Below are 18200 nucleotides of genomic sequence, written 5' to 3'. Positions count from 1 at the left end.
ATATAGGTGGCGCTAATGTGCATTGGAGTGGTTGGCTACAAAAAAAAAGAACACGAAGAAGAAGACCAACGCAGCCACAACAACGACAGCTAACCTTGCTATCGGTTAGCTAGCTTAAGTTAGTATCACACAAAATATGTCACGCTCAGTGTGAACAAGGGAGGAAACAATAAAGCTGCAAACTCAGATAACGTGACGGACATAGGTACGTCCACGCGTTACATTCACTGCTTGTGAAAACATTTGAAAAACTGTATCCTGTTACAATGCCATGCCAGCTACAAATGGGAACGTTAGCGTGCTGCTAAGGCAGCTAACTTAGCCGGCTTTTCCCATACATTTGCTGTTCGAAGCTAACTAAACTGAAGCTGAGCCTAACAACACGAGTGGATATCGCTGGTTAAGTTAAACCAGTTATCAGAATAAATGCTAATAATTGAAAAACACAGACAAAATGTAGCGCTGCTTTCTGGGATGTCATAAGCTAGCTAGCATTTGATCATTTTGAAGCCTATTTAAGCGTACACTGACGTAATTTATAAAACGGCGCTCGGACTGTCTGTGCAGTTTTTGTGGGTAATTTTGTTTAACGCAGATACACACATGCCTGTGTACCGATCGTTTTAGTGGTGACGTGATGTCAGAGGTCTTGACGTGAGTGTTTTCACCTGTTAGATGCTGAAGGCAGCCTGCCACCATGTATGCCGTGTACAGACAAGCCCACACACCGACCTCAGTGGAGTTTTCTGTCTACTGCAACTTTATATCCAGTAAGGAGAAGAACCTGGTCGTAGCTGGAACGTCTCAACTGTTTGTTTACAGGATCATTCATGATGTGGAGGTAACTTTAACTCTAAGATTCACCTTTTTCTTTGTGCCTTTTTTTTTAACACAAGCATAAAAGGGCTTTTTGACATATGCCACATTTGTGTTATTTCAGAGTACTTCAAAGGCTGACAAGTCATCTGGTATGTCAAAGAAAGCATCTCATTCAAATACAATTTTACTGTTAGTAAAAAATGTTTGTTGTTTTGCTGAGTCTCAGCTTTTCTTGCGCAGATTCCAAATCTCGTAAAGAGAAGCTGGAGCAGGTGGCTTCCTTTTCTCTCTTTGGGAACATCATGTCTATGGCCAGTGTACAACTTGTTGGAGCCAGCAGAGATGCACTCCTTTTGAGTTTCAAAGATGCAAAGGTATTATAGAGCAAGCAGTGTGCTGCTTAAATAAACCATGCTTTTAACCCCTAGAATTGTTTCTCAGTGACCCTTGCCTGTGTTTTTTCTCTCACCAGCTGTCTGTGGTAGAGTATGATCCTGGGACACATGATCTTAAGACACTGTCTCTTCATTACTTTGAGGAGCCAGAGCTCAGAGTATGTAGCAACAAAAACAAACCTGAGTTTATGTTCATGTGTAAAAGTGACTTAACTGTGAATATAACTGTTCTTGTATTTTCAGGATGGCTTTGTACAGAATGTACATATTCCCATTGTCCGTGTAGATCCAGAGAATCGCTGTGCTGTAATGCTCGTTTATGGCACCAAACTCGTGGTGCTGCCATTCCGAAAGGACACGCTAACGGATGAACAAGAGAGCGGCGTTGGAGAAGGGTAAGCTATACATCCAATTATTAAAGTTGATTTGTTACGCTCAGTTCCAGCTCAGTTGTTTTGATTTTTTTTTTACTCTACTAGAGTAGCTTTGCGTGATGCAGTTCATAGAAAAAAAGGACAGCAGTATCTGAAATCATTAGATTATTTGCTAAGATCAATCAAAAGACAGAAATGAAACTTCTGAGAAGCATGTCCATTTATACACTCAGTGCATGGGCTTTATCACAAATTACTGCATAAGTGGGGGGCAGCATAGAGGTGATCAAAGCCCAGGCTGCTTTCATAGTGACCTTCAGCTTGCCTCCAATTTTAGTATTTCTCAACTGTCGCTTGATAAAATCCATAAATTCTCCATGAAATTCAGTTTGGCTGAGCTTGCCAATTAAGTGCAGTAACTTTGTCTGCAAACTACTCAGCTGAAGGTTTGAGTGAAGTGCATTACAATCTGTGTTTGAGAAGTTGAAGTGCATTAAAATCTGCTGGTAGACAGTTAGGTTGACATTGCACTTGATAAAACACAGCGGACCAACAGCCGTGAACACTGTTAGGTCACATTTCACCCCAAATTGTCACAGACTGTGGAAATGTCACACTGGGCTTGACACACCTTGGAATCCATGACTCTGCACTCTTCTTCCTGACTCTAGAAGTTTTATTTCCAAATGAAAGGGAAATTTTACTTTCACCCGAGATGAGGACAGTTGGACCAATGAGCAACAGTGCAGTTACTTACAACGTAACATGACTACAACTAACTACACATCAGGTGGACACAGCCCACAGTTACTGTGATTGGCTGTTCACGGCTGTCCATCCCTCCTTTGCATTTTAAGCTACTTTCTTGCAACTGTTAGCAAACATTGTACACGAATCAATAATCATAAATGAGTAAGATAAAAAAAAAAAAACCTGTTAAAAATAACCATAAAAATCACAACATCAATATAAGGAGTCACAATCAGCAGATTCCTGGAGAGAAATTGTACAAAGAAGTGGAAAAACTTGAGGGACAAATATTTTTGCCTCTGGAAAAAAAAAACTAACCACCACAAATGGTGAAGACTTATTTATTTCTATCGTGACGGGCACTCTATATAAAACACCTGGACACGACCACATGATAATTAACAGTTAATGCACCAGCATGCAACCAGAAATAAGGGCAGAGACATCAGCCTCTTATGTTACATAGTAGGCTCCTCAAACAGTGCAGAAGTCTAGCCCAGGTTAGCTGTTTCTAACATCTGGGGTTCAGGAAGGCACTTGTGGCCCATTTCCCGAAGATGTCTGTGCACAGCAGCTCTTGATGCTCTGACGCCAGCCTCAGGCCACTCCTCTCCCAAGTTCCTGAATCAGCTCATGACAGTCCTCTTGAGGCTGCGCTCATTCCTGATTTCACCTCCTAGCCGACTTTCAGGGAATAGGCTTTGATACAGCACTCTGAGAACAGCCAGCCTTTTCAGCAATGACACTCCTTCTCTGGAGGGTTTGTGGTTTTGTGTGAACTAGTTTGGGATGCACTGTATTCATAGTGTTTGAATAGTAATTTAAATGAAATGGTTTGAATAATTTGAGATGATGTATTTCAGATTTTGATGAGCTACAAGTCGTGATCTTGAAACTTATAACAGAAACGCTTGACTTTACATGAGAACAGAATATATGAAACTTGTTTTTGAATTCAATTACAAAACAAAATGAACTTGTTTTACATCATGAATTTGATGAATGAGTATATAAAACAGAATAATAGAGAAAAGGATGTTAGATCCTCATAAACGTCTCTGTACTTGATGTTACCTAAACATGCTTTTTCTTTTAATGTTACTGCAGTTTTCAAACGAACGCTGTCTGTTTATTTCTTCTCCAGACCTAAATCCAGCTTCTTGCCCAGCTACATCATTGACGTCCGTGAACTAGATGAGAAGCTCCTCAACATCATTGACATGAAGTTCCTCCACGGCTACTACGAGCCCACGTTGCTCATTCTTTTTGAGCCCAACCAGACATGGCCTGGGTTAGTGCAAATAGTATTCAGTTCTGTCAGGAGAAAGGAAAAAAAATACGAAAATGAGTCGCCTAACATATGCTTGGTGTTCTGCTCAAGTAAAGTCTGCATCTGGAAACACTGTATTGGCAACTTGCTATTAATTTGAGTTTCTAAGCAGCCACTTTTATCAGAATTGTCACTTCTCCTATATGCTTTTTTTTCCAGGCGTGTGGCTGTCCGTCAGGACACTTGCAGCATTGTTGCAATCTCCCTCAACATCATGCAGAAGGTTCATCCTGTCATCTGGTCTCTCAGTAATCTGCCCTTTGATTGTACACAGGTCATGGCTGTCCCCAAACCCATCGGTGAGTTCTGAGGAAGCGTGTCAGTGCTCTGTTGGATATGAATTTGCATTAAGCGAGTGCTGATCACACTTGAAATGTTTGCAGGTGGTGTGGTGGTGTTTGCTGTGAATTCGCTGCTCTATCTGAACCAGAGCGTTCCTCCGTACGGAGTCTCGCTCAATTCTCAAACAAATGGGACCACAGCCTTCCCTCTGCGTAAGATTAATCATTTCAAACCCACGCCTGTACGTGTATCTCTGGATATGCTGTGATGCTCACCACTCTATACCATGTCTGGGTTGTGCAGGTGTACAAGATGAAGTGAAGCTCACGCTGGACTGTTGTCAGTCTGACTTTATTGCTTACGACAAGATGGTGATCTCGCTGAAAGGAGGGGAGATGTGAGTTATTGTAACACTACCAGTAGCATGCATGCAAATGTTGATGACATTAAATTATTTCTTACTGGCTGCTGCTCTTTTGCAGTTACGTGTTGACACTGATAACTGACGGTATGAGGAGCGTGCGCGCTTTCCACTTTGACAAAGCTGCTGCCAGCGTCCTGACGACCTGCGTAAGTCCTGCCTGTGACTGTGAGCAGTGATGATCTGATGATACAGGAGCTCTGTTTCTTAAACAAATACTCGTTCTGTCATGTTTCTGTGGACAGACACAGAGGACATGAGGGAGCAGGATTTGAGCAGGCAAACGTTGCTTTTTTTATCCCTCTGCTCTAATTCAGAGGGTTATACCAACAGGAGAGAATCAAACCACTGTTAACCTTTTAACATACATCAGTGAAAAAGGTTTAGGCTATCATAATTACTGAACTTGGGTCAATGGATACCAGATGATCATTGACATTTGCTGTCGTACTGTTTACATTCAATGCTTTCTTTTTCCACAGACTCTTTCAGGTTGTTAACATCTTTAAAAATTCAAAATGTAGGTCTTGCAATAGGGTTGGGGTTCTCCCCGGATACTCCGGCTTCTTCCCACAGTCCAAAGACATGCAGTTAGTAGGGATAGGTTAATTGGAAACACTAAATTGCCCATTGGTGTGAATGTGAGTGCGAATGGTTGTCTCCTGTCTATGTGTTAGCCCTGTGACAGACTGGCGACCTGTCCAGGGTGTACCCTGCCTCTCGCCCTAAGACAGCTGGGATAGGCTCCAGCGCCCCCCCGCAACCCTAAAAAGGATAAGCTGAAGTGCATGGATGGATGGATGTCTTGCAATACAAAAGTGAAAGCCCACAATAATAATTAGAAATGATTAGGTGTCATCCTTGCCATCCTACTTGTTAGCTTATGGAAATGGAAATATGATCATTTCTTGACCAAAGGCTTAGGAGTAATTACTTGTTTTTCCATCCATGTCAGGTCTTAAATTTGCTTTAATATGACACTTAAATTAATCTTAAATAGCTTGTAACTGTGGACCCCCTGAATGATGCAGCCAGTTACACTGTCGCCTTACATTACTCTTCTTCCTTAGATGGTGACCATGGAGCCCGGATACCTTTTCCTGGGTTCCCGCCTCGGAAACTCGCTGCTCCTGAAGTACACAGAGAAACTGCAGGAGACGCCAGCGGAGGAAGGAAAAGAAAGGCAGGACAAAGAAAAAGACAAAGACAAACAAGTGAGCTGGTGCAAATTTAAATACAGCAATTCTTAGATTCGGTGCTAGTTTGAGCGTTGAATTTAGATATAGTATTTTCTAGTTTTTCTCACTGCGCTTGAAAGGTGATGTGTTTTATTTTATTTTTTCTTTCTTTCTTTTAGGAGGAACCGCCAAGCAAAAAGAAGCGAGTTGAATCCTCCACCAATTGGACCGGTACATTTCCTGTTTGACATGTGCACAATAGCAGCGTATGTGTGAGATCTGCCAGTCTGTGTTATACTCGACTTCTTTGTTTTGTCAGATGAGGTGGATGAGATAGAAGTATATGGAAGTGAGGCCCAGTCAGGCACTCAGCTGGCCACCTACTCCTTTGAGGTAAAAAGCTTAACTGCTAAGCTTAACTGTGGTGTAGATGTGCATAGAAGATGAGGAAGAGTCTTTTTCTGTCTGTCACAGGTGTGTGATAGCATACTGAACATTGGGCCATGTGCAAATGCCTCCATGGGTGAACCTGCTTTCCTGTCTGAGGAGGTACAGACAGTTGAAACAATTTTATATTAATGCTACAGTTAGCTGTTATGAATTTTCAGCTCAATTTTTTTTATTCCACTCACAGTTTCAGAGCAACCCTGAGCCTGACCTGGAAGTAGTAGTTTGCTCTGGCTACGGCAAGAATGGTGCCCTGTCTGTGCTTCAGGTAAAACCTCCTTACTAGATCAGTCTCTCATTCATGATTTCTGGTACCGCACCATCCTAAAACCTGTGGTCGCGAGGCCCGTCTGCCACAGGTCCAGTCACGGTGCTAAAGTCAAGTCTGGGTCTACCAGGGCTGCCTCAGAGATCGACGGAGTAGCCTGTAAACACCCCAGAAACAACAATCCTCAGTGCATAATTAAAACGCACACAGGGAAGCGTGTGTGAGTCACAATAGTAGAATCGTGTGTCTATTTTTTCCCCCTTCTTTCATTTGTTAATTTGTTAAATTCTGTTCTCAGAGAAGCATCCGACCCCAAGTAGTAACTACGTTTGAGTTGCCAGGTTGTCACGACATGTGGACTGTGATCTCGAGTGACGTCAAAGAAGACAAAACAGTAAAATGTTATTTTGTTATTTCTCTAATAAACATTTGAAATAAGTGCTGGCGACACCTTTTAAACTCACATGCTTCTTACGCCTCTCACAGGCTGCAAAAAGCGATGAGTCAGAGGATGGGGCTGAGGCTGAGACGGGTGATGATGGTGAAGAAGGAGAAAAGGACAAAGAGGAGGTGGAAAAGGAGGAAGAGGAGAAGAAGACGGAACCTCCCCTGGAGGATGATGCGAAGAAGCATGGCTTCCTCATTCTGAGCAGAGAAGATTCAACAATGGTAAAAACACGTTAATCCACTTTGTTGTGATTGAGGTCGTGGTAAAAGACTGTAACCGATACTCTCCTGGTTTTCTTTGACAAGAAAGATTATTTAAAACATGGAACAGAGACTGTATATAAAAGGTGGAAGTAGCTACAGTGATTCCTCTCGTTAGTTTTGAACTCCTTTTGAAGCCTTGATGTTAGCGTTAGAAGCGGAAATCTATCAAGCGCTTCAAGTGAAATGATCATTTAACTTGTATGGGTGAATCACACAGACACAGATACCTGGTAACTTTTTATTAGTAACAAACTAATAAAAAACTAGAGCTTCACTCACTAAAACTGGAGCACAAACTTATTGGACAGATCGTTCCGGACAATAAGGCAAATTACATGTTAGACAAATCTGTTCAAATGCTCCAAAAGGCACCACAAGCACACACATAGCGAAGAGGTCCAGTTCACTGACTCCAATGAAAGGATCTTAGCATTAAGTAGACATGTATATCTGTGTGTTCATGCACAGTTCATGGATGCAGCTTGCTAACCAAGCTTGATAGTGTTAGTTGATAGCTTAGCACTTACCCCTCTAAGCCAAATAAACTGGCTTTTGGCTTTAAAATAAGAACAGCAGTAAACCAGAGCTTTCCAAAATATGGAAATGTTTATCCTCATATACAGTCTGTGGTAGTGACTATTAGAGGGAATTCAAAGTTTGGCTTTATTTTTCAGCGCCTGAAGGTGCTGCTTGATCTTGTAGAGTGTTTATTATTTCATCTCTGCTTTTGAAGTTGGATGTAAGTATCTTTGCGTTTTCCTGAAGATCCTTCAAACAGGTCAGGAGATCATGGAGCTGGATACCAGTGGTTTTGCAACTCAGGGACCCACTGTGTATGCTGGGAACATTGGGGACAACAAGTACATCATTCAGGTCTCCCCCATGGGTCTTCGTCTGCTGGAAGGAGGTACAATTAGTTGGTTTATTTATTTTGTAACTTTTGTCCTTAGCTTTGAAATAATTGCAGTAGCAACTGGAAGCTGTTAAACAAAAACCTCATTAAATAAAGTAAAACAAGTTGTTGTGTTTTAAAAGCGCTATTTTAGTGTGTGTGTTTGTTTTGGTTCATCATTTGAGTGATACCTTTAACAATTTTTTTTTTTTTTAACTTTTTCTGTCAGTGAGACAGCTCCACTTCATCCCCGTGGACCTGGGTTCTCCCATAGTGCATTGCTCTGTGGCTGACCCATATGTGGTTATCATGACTGCTGAGGGAGTGGTCACCATGTTTGTGCTGAAGTCTGACTCGTACATGGGGAAGATGCACCGGCTGGCACTGCAGAAACCACAGATTCCCAGCGTGAGTGACCGGTGTTCACAAAAACAAACACACCCCCTGCTGGCCACAGTGAAGCTCACCCAGCAGAGTTGGCCGACTCAGTTTCACTTCTTTAATATTGGCAGCGTTCATGACGGTCTTTCTCTTATGGAAACTGGATTTTCAAAACGCTCTTATATGGTTCTCAGCAGTATTAACTTTGGTTAAACTGGTTTCTGATTTAACAGCAATCTCGTGTCATCACACTGTGCGCCTACCGAGACGTGAGCGGAATGTTTACAACAGAAAACAAAGTGAGCTGCTCCATCAAAGAGGACACCATCAGGAGTCAGTCTGAAGCAGAGACCATCATCCATGACATGAGGTAAGAGTTCAGTTCGCCTCCTCACTGACGCCTTCAGCCAGTTTCCACACTGCTGACTGTTGTTAAATGCGTGTGCAGCAACACAGTGGATGATGAGGAGGAAATGCTGTACGGAGACTCGAATGCGAGTGCAACGGCTGCCAAAGAAGATATCAACCGCAGCTTTGTGGCACCGACGGCGACTGGGAGCGAGGCGACCTCGAGCAAAGCAGAGCCCACCCACTGGTGCATGATCATCAGGGAGAGTGGAGTGATGGAGGTATGGTGATAGTTGTTTACTGGAATCTACTTAATGCTGATTCACCATTTATTCTATTTACAATGGAAAAAAAACATGTTAGATGCTTTTAGAACTTTCATAAGAGAGATGTAATTTAAAGTCACATATAAAAGCGTGTATTTCTTTTTGATGGTTTTCTTTTTTAAAGTAATGGTCAATGCACTGGGTAAAATGTCTGCACTCAGCTGGGGAGGGTTCATTTTCTCTGAAGTGGGATTGTATCAGGTCCTTGTGGAGAGTCAGTGTGTTCCCTACAGTACGACCTGCACACAAACTAAAGCCATTTTCTGCTGTGGACACAATCAGCAGCACACTGATTGTAAACACCTAAAAGAATCAATAAGGTTTCAAGTGTTTGCTATCTTAGAACATTTTCACCACTTCTGCTGGCGTCAGAAAGCTCTTTCAGACAATGAAGTGAAGCCGTCACACTCCACTAGAAACTTCATCTACTGCGACCTCTGTCAGTTTGTGTTATTTTGTGACTGCAGTTGTTTAGTGTACATTCAAACTAATAAAACTGCACAGTCACACAGACTAGATTGAATATTTTTTACTTTTTTTCCCTCAAAGACGTCTGGATGCTTTGAAGAAGATAAGTTCTTATTTACAGTGTTTCCTCATATTACAAACAGAGGGAGAGTGGGAGAGCTTCAAACACTGGCAAGACTTTTCTGAGGGAACTCTTAACAGTATGAACACTTTGGAAAAAGGTAGAAAACTCCATGTCACTAAGCCCTAATTGGCGCTAAAGGAGAATATCAAACCACCTCAGGTTTTAGCTATTCTCATTAGTTTAACCACAATCTCATCACATTCTGTCACATGGATCAAGAAATGTTTGATTGAGAAATCTGAGTTCAGTCTTCATCTAAAACAGTGAATAATCAGCTTTGGGGCAGCGATTTAAAGCCCCCCTCCACAGTTGTTTACATAACTTGCTTTTTCTGTTGGTTTTCTTGAGGTGAGAGGTAATTGGGCTAATGACTGCATCTTCCTTTGTCAGTGATTTTTTATGCAATTAAAAGACTCTTGCCCTCAGCTAAGCTGTTATTGGTAATATGAGTGTTTGATCTTTCAGTATGTTGAAATTGTGTACTGCACACTGTTAAATCAGACATAATTAGCAATTTCCAAATCAGTTTGGTTAAAGTGATCAGTGTTATTCTACTCCCAAGCAAACATTGTTTTCCTGGGGAAAAGGATTTATCAGGTGCTGTTGGAGGGTAGAAATAAGCTAGCAAGCTGCTTAAAAAAAAAAGCTAAAAAGCAGGGAGGTTTTAGAGGGTTTGTGAAGTTGACATGATGCTCTGCAGCTTCTAGGTATTGCTGGCTACTTTATAAACTATAGCAACAGTAATTTACTTCATACGTTTTATGCAACGAAGCACAAAGGTATAAATTGTTTTCAGTGAAAGTACATTTCACTTTAGTTTAGTAATTGTGACACTTGATGGACAAAAAGCAGCCAGCAATTTGTCTGAGATGCTACTTTCACAACAAAGTAAACAATGTTTTTGGAAAGTTTCAGTTGTTTCCAAAGAGCTGTGACTGAGCTGATGGAGACTCATTTCCGATGCATGATATAATTCTGAGGTGTTGTAGTGCACAGCTTGATTTTATTTTAAATTAGTTTAAAGGTGTGCTACACTTTGTAATCTTAACACAGTTGTACAACTCTAGCATGACTTTGAAGAAACACACAAGAGACTTATTATGTCACCACTTAACAGATTGATCTGGCCAGTTAGATTGATCTGGCCACGGCCAGTTACAGTTTTTACCTGGATGTTGACTTGCAGTTTGTTACAGTTTGTGTGAACATACAATTAAACTGAACTTGAAAATAACATGTGATCAGTATGTACAGTAAAGAATCAGAAGAACATTAGGGCTTTTTTTCACATTCACTCGTTTTGACTGTTGGTTATTTGAACAGATTTATCAGCTGCCAGACTGGCGCTTGGTGTTCCTGGTGAAGAACTTCCCAGTGGGCCAAAGGGTGCTGGTGGACAGTTCCTCTGGCCAATCGGCAACACAGGGGGAGGGTAAAAAAGAAGAAGTCACCCGTCAAGGAGAGATTCCATTAGTCAAAGAAGTGGCTTTGGTTTCACTTGGCAACAATCACAGTAAACCATATTTGCTGGTGAGTTTTTACAGTTTTCAGTGCTAAGGTCAGATGTTGTGTTGGAAAACTCTTCTCCACCTCCCAACACTCTACAGTCAGTTCTGCTGTGTCATATTAATCATTCACCAGATGTAGATTTCTTTTTACTATGGTTTGTTACATTTTCATTGTTTTCTAGGTCCATGTTGAACAAGAGCTTCTGATCTATGAAGCGTTCCAGTATGATCAACAACAGCCACAAAACAACCTGAAAGTCCGCTTCAAAAAAGTAAGAGTGTGCACTGATAAAATTAAATCAAGTCAGCTTAGGTGACGCCTCATTAACTGTGTCACCGGACTCTCCACAGGTACCCCACAACATTAACTTCAGGGAAAAGAAATCCAAGCTCAAGAAAGATAAGAAAGCAGAGAGCAGTGCCACCGAGGAAAATTCTGGCGTGAAAGGTCGGATTGCCAGGTTCAGATACTTTGAGGACATCTCTGGATACTCAGGAGTAAGAATGCCTTTGTTAAGAACTAATTATAGACCTTTGTTATTCAAGAAGCAGCACTGCAACCAGGAGTCTTTTTGTGTCTTTGCTATCCCAGGTATTTATCTGCGGCCCGTCTCCTCACTGGATGTTGGTCACGTCTCGTGGAGCATTGAGGCTTCACCCAATGACCATTGATGGCTCCATTGAGTCTTTCTCCCCCTTCCATAATATCAACTGTCCCAAAGGTTTCCTGTACTTTAACAAACAGGTACAAGAACTGTTTGTTTGTTTTATTTTATTGTTATACTTTACTAGACTGCACTGAGCTAATTTTTATTATTAAATCGGTAGACACATTACGACGTGCAGACATTTTTGTCCTCAGAGCTTTATGAATATAAACGTGGAGGTCCTGAAGAGTTTAGAAATTCTGTTTTTTTTGCACACGTTAAGAAAAGAGACCACAGAGGAAGGAGCGTAATTATTCTGGAACAGCATCAGGTTTAATTGTCTCAGCTGAGAAAGCATTTGAAGATCACTAAAGCAAGCCAGAAGTGACATTACAGGAAGTAAACAAACAAAAACAAAATCAGATCCTTGAGGCTTTTCTGTGTGTGTGCTCTCCCACAGGGCGAGCTAAGGATCAGCGTTTTGCCCACGTATCTGTCCTACGACGCCCCGTGGCCAGTCAGAAAAATCCCTCTGAGGTGCACCGTCCACTATGTCTCCTACCACGTGGAATCCAAGGCAAGGCTCTTCTCGCTAAGCCCTCACAGCACCAAAGGCGCCGAAGCCTCGACACACATTCGAGGCGAAACACATTCCCCGAACTCAAACACATCCACTCACATAACACGATGCAAAATAAAAGCATATTGATCGAGGAGATGAAAGGCTTCTGGCCTTGAAGTTTTTCTTACTGGAAAAGAAAAAAAATCAATGCAGGGTGACTTTGAAGGGATTAAGTCTTTGATGTGAACCTTTTTTTAGTGGGATTTTGTATTTTTTCCTTTCAGGTGTATGCTGTGTGCACCAGTGTGAAAGAACCATGTACACGCATCCCGAGGATGACAGGAGAGGAGAAGGAATACGAAGTCATAGAACGAGGTCAGTGTTTCGGAGACCGTCTCTAAAGCACCTTTTGTTGTTTAAATGTGCTGTATAAATAAAACAGACTTGACAGTCGACACAAAAAGATTATTATATAGAGATATAATAAATAATATTAATATTAATAATTGTTTATTTAGCACAGTTCAACTCAGAGGATAGAAACAAAGTGTCGATGCTATTGGGCTGGTAGCTATGCAGTACCAGCACCTGCGTTGGTATTGATATTATCAATGTAAGTAGTGATCAGCCTTTCCAGCAAAAATGTTATTCACTGATCACTTGACAGCCTTTATTCAAAGAATATAGATTCAATACATACAGAATATTTGACCTTAGATTAAATTAATTGCTGTTTAAATACAAATTAGGGAGGTTCTTTTTATCGGTTACTTCAGGAGATCTTTTAGAAGTATTTGACAAACTACTTTTAGTTGGCTATTTGAGCTTTTTAAAAAATGAATTGAATCAGTCATGTTAAACTCAACTATTTGGAGATACTTTTAGCTGTTTTTGCTTTTTTAACTTGGAAACTACATTAAGCTGGAATTGCTCTGTTATTCACAGCTGTGTCTTTCAGTTATTTCTAAATTACTTTTTGTTATTCAGTCAACCATTTACAATATATTTCCTGAATATGGTGGTTTTGTTTGTATTTAAAGTGTCACCTTGATGCCAGTTTAACTGTCTATTCATTGTTTTTGGTGATTTGTGTGCTTTTAGCTAGTTTTCAGTCATATTTTTGCATAGTTACAGACAAATATGTCATCTTAAGCTACCGGCCTTTTGACTTGTGGTGAATGCATGACATTGAGCTCTCCTCCGTAGCAGCTACCGCAATCGTTTTTGTGTCACTGCTTTTACTGAAGATCAGTGTAAATCTGAAGTTGTCTTTGGCTGATTCGTTTCCATGTGAATGGAGAGCATTGACGTTTCTCCTCTTGCCCCCTGCAGATGAACGCTACATTCATCCGCAGCAGGAGAAGTTCTCAATCCAGCTCATCTCTCCAGTGAGCTGGGAGGCCATTCCCAACACACGGTAAAAGCTTTTTATTGCACTGCTTTGAAGAGCCAAAGTGCAGTTTGTGAAATCAATAGAAATGCTTTGGTTTAATAGATACTGGGCAGCCATGGAGAAAGTGGTCCAGCCCAGATTGTGCCAGTTTTATTTTCTCATTTTCCCTGCCCTGAGCTGTTCCACTGGAGACTGTGGGAGAAGTGTGGGCTTTAATTGAAAGTCTTGGGCCATTTATCCAAGTTGTTGTAGACTATAAATTTAGTCTCACATGGCTGCTTACCTTCATCAGTTGAAAATATTGAGTGGTTTATCCAAGTCCCTGTTCATTAACTACTCTGTATTATCATTAGCGCTCCTCTGAGTGCTTCGCTGTGAGCAGCTGAACGATACATTATGTAAGCTGGGCCCAGTCTTCTTAAGCAGCATATTTTGGGGCACTGAGCTTTTGTATTCCTGTGTTTGATGTTGAAGTGCATTTCCATTCAGGATCATTTGATCTGTTATTGTGAAGCAGGGACAGCTGAGGCTTTGTGCCAGTTTAAAGTCTCCAGATTAGGAAACATTTTTAGTTGAACGAACTGTTTTAGATGCACTCAGAAGGTATCTTCAAATGCTGTGTCTAAAGAGAAGCTGCTTTACTGCAAGTTACTGTAATGTAACTTTTTGGAGCGCTTTGATCACACTTCACTTGCATAAGAGCGTGACCTCTTCAAAGGACGATGGAGAACTTAGTTACAGGCGGATAACTCAGACTAGTGAGCTAGTGTTTCCCTGGTTTAAGCCCGGGAGCACAGTTTTAGTATTTTAGTTTCATGCTGCTGCTTTAGGTCTGCTTTCTTTCGCTTTGCTCAAATCGTCCACTTTAAAAAGTTCACCTTCCTTTTCCCCAAGTCATTATCAAAACAAAGTTCCGGTTTGACTTTTAGTGAACTAAAGGTCAGCTTGGTGGCGCAATATAGTATGTTTATTTTCTCTTCAGAATTTATATTGATTCAGCTTTCCGCTCATGCTTTTCCCCTGGGCCTCCATGCCCCACCACTGTGGCCCACCTCACAGTTTGAGATCCCCTGCTCTTTGTATCCCTCTCTGTATATGATTTGTATAATAAAAATCAATCACCTGTAGTGCACACTTGGGTTTTTTTCCCCCACTCAAAGCCCCCCCAGCGTTGCTTCGATCGTCACAAAATCACCCAGAGAAAAAAAATCGTCTCACACTGGCTGCTCGACCATATGTACCTGATTGATGATTTCTTGCTGACCTGGCAGTCTTTCTAGCACCTTCTCCATATTGACATATAATCTATACAGCCATATAAATCCCAGTAATCTATGAGCGGACGATGCTGTATCATAGATAGATGGATGCTAACAGGAGTGAATGATTGTGACGTCTGTCTCCATAAAGGATTGACCTGGAGGAGTGGGAACACGTCACGTGCATGAAGACGGTGGCACTGAGGAGTCAGGAGACTGTGTCTGGACTGAAGGGTTACATCGCAGCAGGAACGTGTCTGATGCAGGGGGAGGAGGTCACCTGCAGGGGCCGGGTGAGCTGGAAATGAAACATTATTTAGTCTCTTCCTCCCACATGTCACCTCGTAACAAAACTGCTTTGTTAACTTCCATTAAATTCGTTTTTTGTTTTTCAATTTTGTCTCACCTTCAGATTCTGATCCTGGATGTGATTGAAGTGGTGCCGGAGCCCGGCCAGCCCCTCACCAAGAACAAGTTTAAAGTGCTCTACGAGAAGGAACAGAAGGGACCGGTGACTGCTCTGTGTCACTGTAACGGATACCTGGTGTCAGCCATCGGCCAGAAGGTCTGAAAAACACTCATGACATGGCTGCATATAGCGACACCAGTGCTCCGTCACACTGGGTCTGGTTATTGAACAGTACTCAAACATTTACCTGGTAGGAGGAGTCCTAACCTGCTTTCTAATCCAGCCTCTACACCATCCCACTCAGTGAAAAGTGTCACACTCTCAGCTCCTGTAGGGTCTTTAATGGATCAGCTGTCCACCATTAAAATTTAGTACTTGTATAAGTTTGTTATTGCTGTATATTTTAGAAAATGTTGCATAAGCAGTCAGATTTCACTATCTGACTGATTGTGCCCGGTCGCCTCTCATCTGAACTCACTTATTATTAAGCCACTGGATTTTTTCTCAGGATGCTCGCTGGAGTTTAAATGACCTTTAATGTTTCATTTTTGAAATTCTGCGATAATCACCCGAAGAGGTGAATCACCCGAATAATGTGCAGAAACAAATGGTATAACTTCCTCTTTCAGATCTTCCTGTGGGTCCTGAAGGACAATGACCTGACGGGTATGGCCTTCATCGACACGCAGCTCTACATCCACCAGATGTTCAGCATCAAGAATTTCATCCTGGCTGCTGACTTGATGAAGAGCATCTCGCTACTGCGCTACCAGGAGGAGAGCAAGACGCTGTCTCTTGTCAGCAGGGTGAGGAGGAAACGCCACGACTCAGTTCATCCATACTTTTCTATTTTTCAGAGTCGTGCGGGGGTGGAGCCTGTCCCAGACTCAAACGTCTGTCATTTCAAGTATTCCCAAATGAAGTCAGGGTTGTAAACAGTCAGGAAAGATGTGCTGTATGAGAGTGTAAATCAGGATTAAGTAACCGTGGTTGCAGCACACAGTGGAGGGTGTACTGATGAAGATCTGTGAGTGATTACTGATGTCTTTCAGCCAGGTCCATCTTGACGAGAGCAGCTCTGGCAGCAGGGGATGATTCAGGGGCCTGTAGCCTTCTCTGTTGGGTTTTAACTCTTTTCTTATTGTTTTGGCAACAGGATGCAAAGCCTTTAGAAGTCTACAGCATCGAATTCATGGTGGATAACAACCAGCTTGGATTCTTGGGTAACGTCTGGAATAATCATGGTTTAAAAAAAACAACCAACAACAACAAAGAAACTTTAATGATCAAATCATTTTCTCACAAAGCTTTTCTGTTCTCTTGCTTTCAGTGTCGGATCGAGACAAGAACCTCTATGTTTACATGTATTTGCCTGAAGGTATGTGCTGTAGCTGGAACTGCAGATGTTTTGTAACTTAATTTAAAATTACACAGTCCTTGTTAAGTGCTCTGTGTGTTTGTGTGTTGCAGCTAAAGAGAGCTTTGGAGGAATGCGCCTGCTGAGGCGAGCGGACTTCAACGCCGGAGCTAACATCAACACTTTCTGGCGGATGCCGTGCAGAGGGGCGCTGGACGCTAGCAGCAAAAAGGCTCTAACCTGGGACAACAAGCACATCACGTGGTTCGGTGGGTAGCAGCACAAGGCTTTACCGGGAGAATCAAAACTCATACCAACAAATATTCCTTTTACTAACTGAACTAAGCTGATGTTACCGAATCACATTCAGTCACAACATTGCAAATGTGCTGTGAGCCGAAGATATTCAATTTACTTCATATCAATTTTATTTATATAGCGCCAAATCACAACAACAGTCGCCTCAAGGCGCTTTACATTGTACAGTAGATTGTACAATAATAGATACAGAGAAAAACCCAACATTCATATGACCCCCTGTGAGCAAGCACTTTGGCGACAGTGGGAAGGAAAAACTCCCTTTTAACAGGAAGAAACCTCCGGCAGAACCAGGCTCAGGGAGGGGCGGGGCCATCTGCTGCGACCGGTTGGGGTGAGAGGATATGACAGTAAATTAAAACACGAAATTTGACGTAACTGAAAACAAACTGTAAACGATGTATTTTAAAACTAAAAGTTCTTGTTAAAAATGAGTTTTTCCCTCCCACTGTCACCAAAGCACTTGCTCAGAGTCTTTATGTTACAATATAAAGTGAGGTGAGTGTTGTTACTGATTTATGCTGATTTTATTTTGTGAACTTATCACAATCGCCAAATCACAACCAGTATGAATCACATGGTAACGAGAAGCTTCAGTTCCCTATATGAACTAATCATGTTCCCACAGCAACCCTGGATGGAGGCATCGGCCTGCTCCTCCCCATGCAGGAGAAAACTTACCGCCGTCTGCTGATGTTGCAAAATGCGCTCACCACCATGCTGCCTCATCACGCCGGTCTGAACCCAAAAGCCTTCAGGTTAGCAGCACTGCAGCTCTCTGACATGAATTATGAAACGTTACAGTTCAGGATGCTGATGTGAGTGACGTGTTTGTCTGTGGTATCCAGAATGCTGCACAGTGACAGGCGGAGCCTTCAGAATCCTGTGAAGAACATCCTGGATGGAGAGCTCCTCAACAAGTACCTGTACCTCAGCACGATGGAGCGCAGCGAGCTGGCCAAGAAGATCGGGACGACTCAGGACATCGTGAGTGCACAGAACAGCAGACCGGAGCTTCCCGTTAGCTCAGCTCTTCGCTCATTTAATTTCCTTCTCCCTGCAGATCCTGGATGACCTTCTGGAGATCGACAGAGTAACGGCTCATTTCTGAACGCCACATTCCTGCTTCTTCTTCACTGAGCTGTTTTATAGTGAACAGAAGAGTTTTTGTTATGGAAACTTTGATTTGTTTTCTTAGAATATTTTGTATAAAAGAGGGAAAAAAACAAACCA

The 18200-nt window shown here is 42.0% G+C and overlaps 1 protein-coding gene across 1 annotated transcript; it reads left to right on the top strand.

Moving 5' to 3' along the window:
- The first annotated feature begins 60 nt into the window (after positions 1–60).
- Positions 61–18200, top strand: cpsf1 (cleavage and polyadenylation specific factor 1). The gene is made up of 38 exons (XM_065471269.1): positions 61–205; positions 676–841; positions 941–968; positions 1060–1193; positions 1292–1372; positions 1458–1609; positions 3483–3629; positions 3828–3967; positions 4052–4162; positions 4254–4347; positions 4433–4520; positions 5442–5585; positions 5729–5780; positions 5869–5942; positions 6024–6098; positions 6184–6264; positions 6563–6658; positions 6751–6933; positions 7741–7882; positions 8097–8275; positions 8482–8618; positions 8697–8877; positions 10838–11044; positions 11205–11294; positions 11374–11520; positions 11615–11767; positions 12130–12246; positions 12516–12606; positions 13564–13648; positions 15035–15176; positions 15296–15448; positions 15922–16098; positions 16449–16515; positions 16623–16670; positions 16763–16918; positions 17596–17725; positions 17816–17954; positions 18031–18200. The coding sequence occupies exons 2-38, from the start codon at positions 698–700 to the stop codon at positions 18076–18078; spliced, it is 4413 nt and encodes a 1470-aa protein (XP_065327341.1). The 5' UTR covers positions 61–205; positions 676–697; the 3' UTR covers positions 18079–18200.

The sequence above is a fragment of the Pelmatolapia mariae genome, linkage group LG22 (genome assembly GCF_036321145.2).
Source record: "Pelmatolapia mariae isolate MD_Pm_ZW linkage group LG22, Pm_UMD_F_2, whole genome shotgun sequence".
Lineage (NCBI taxonomy): Eukaryota > Metazoa > Chordata > Actinopteri > Cichliformes > Cichlidae > Pelmatolapia > Pelmatolapia mariae.
Note: the sequence above shows the minus strand (reverse complement) of the source record. Positions and strands in the feature narration are given on the sequence as shown.

Coding starts and splice junctions, on each gene's coding strand:
- cpsf1 (XM_065471269.1), top strand. CDS start 698: ATGTATGCCGTGTACAGACAAGCCCACACACCGACCTCAGTGGAGTTT. Junction 969..1,059: donor AAAGGCTGACAAGTCATCTG/GTATGTCAAAGA, acceptor TTTCTTGCGCAG/ATTCCAAATCTCGTAAAGAG. Junction 16,919..17,595: donor CAAGCACATCACGTGGTTCG/GTGGGTAGCAGC, acceptor ATGTTCCCACAG/CAACCCTGGATGGAGGCATC.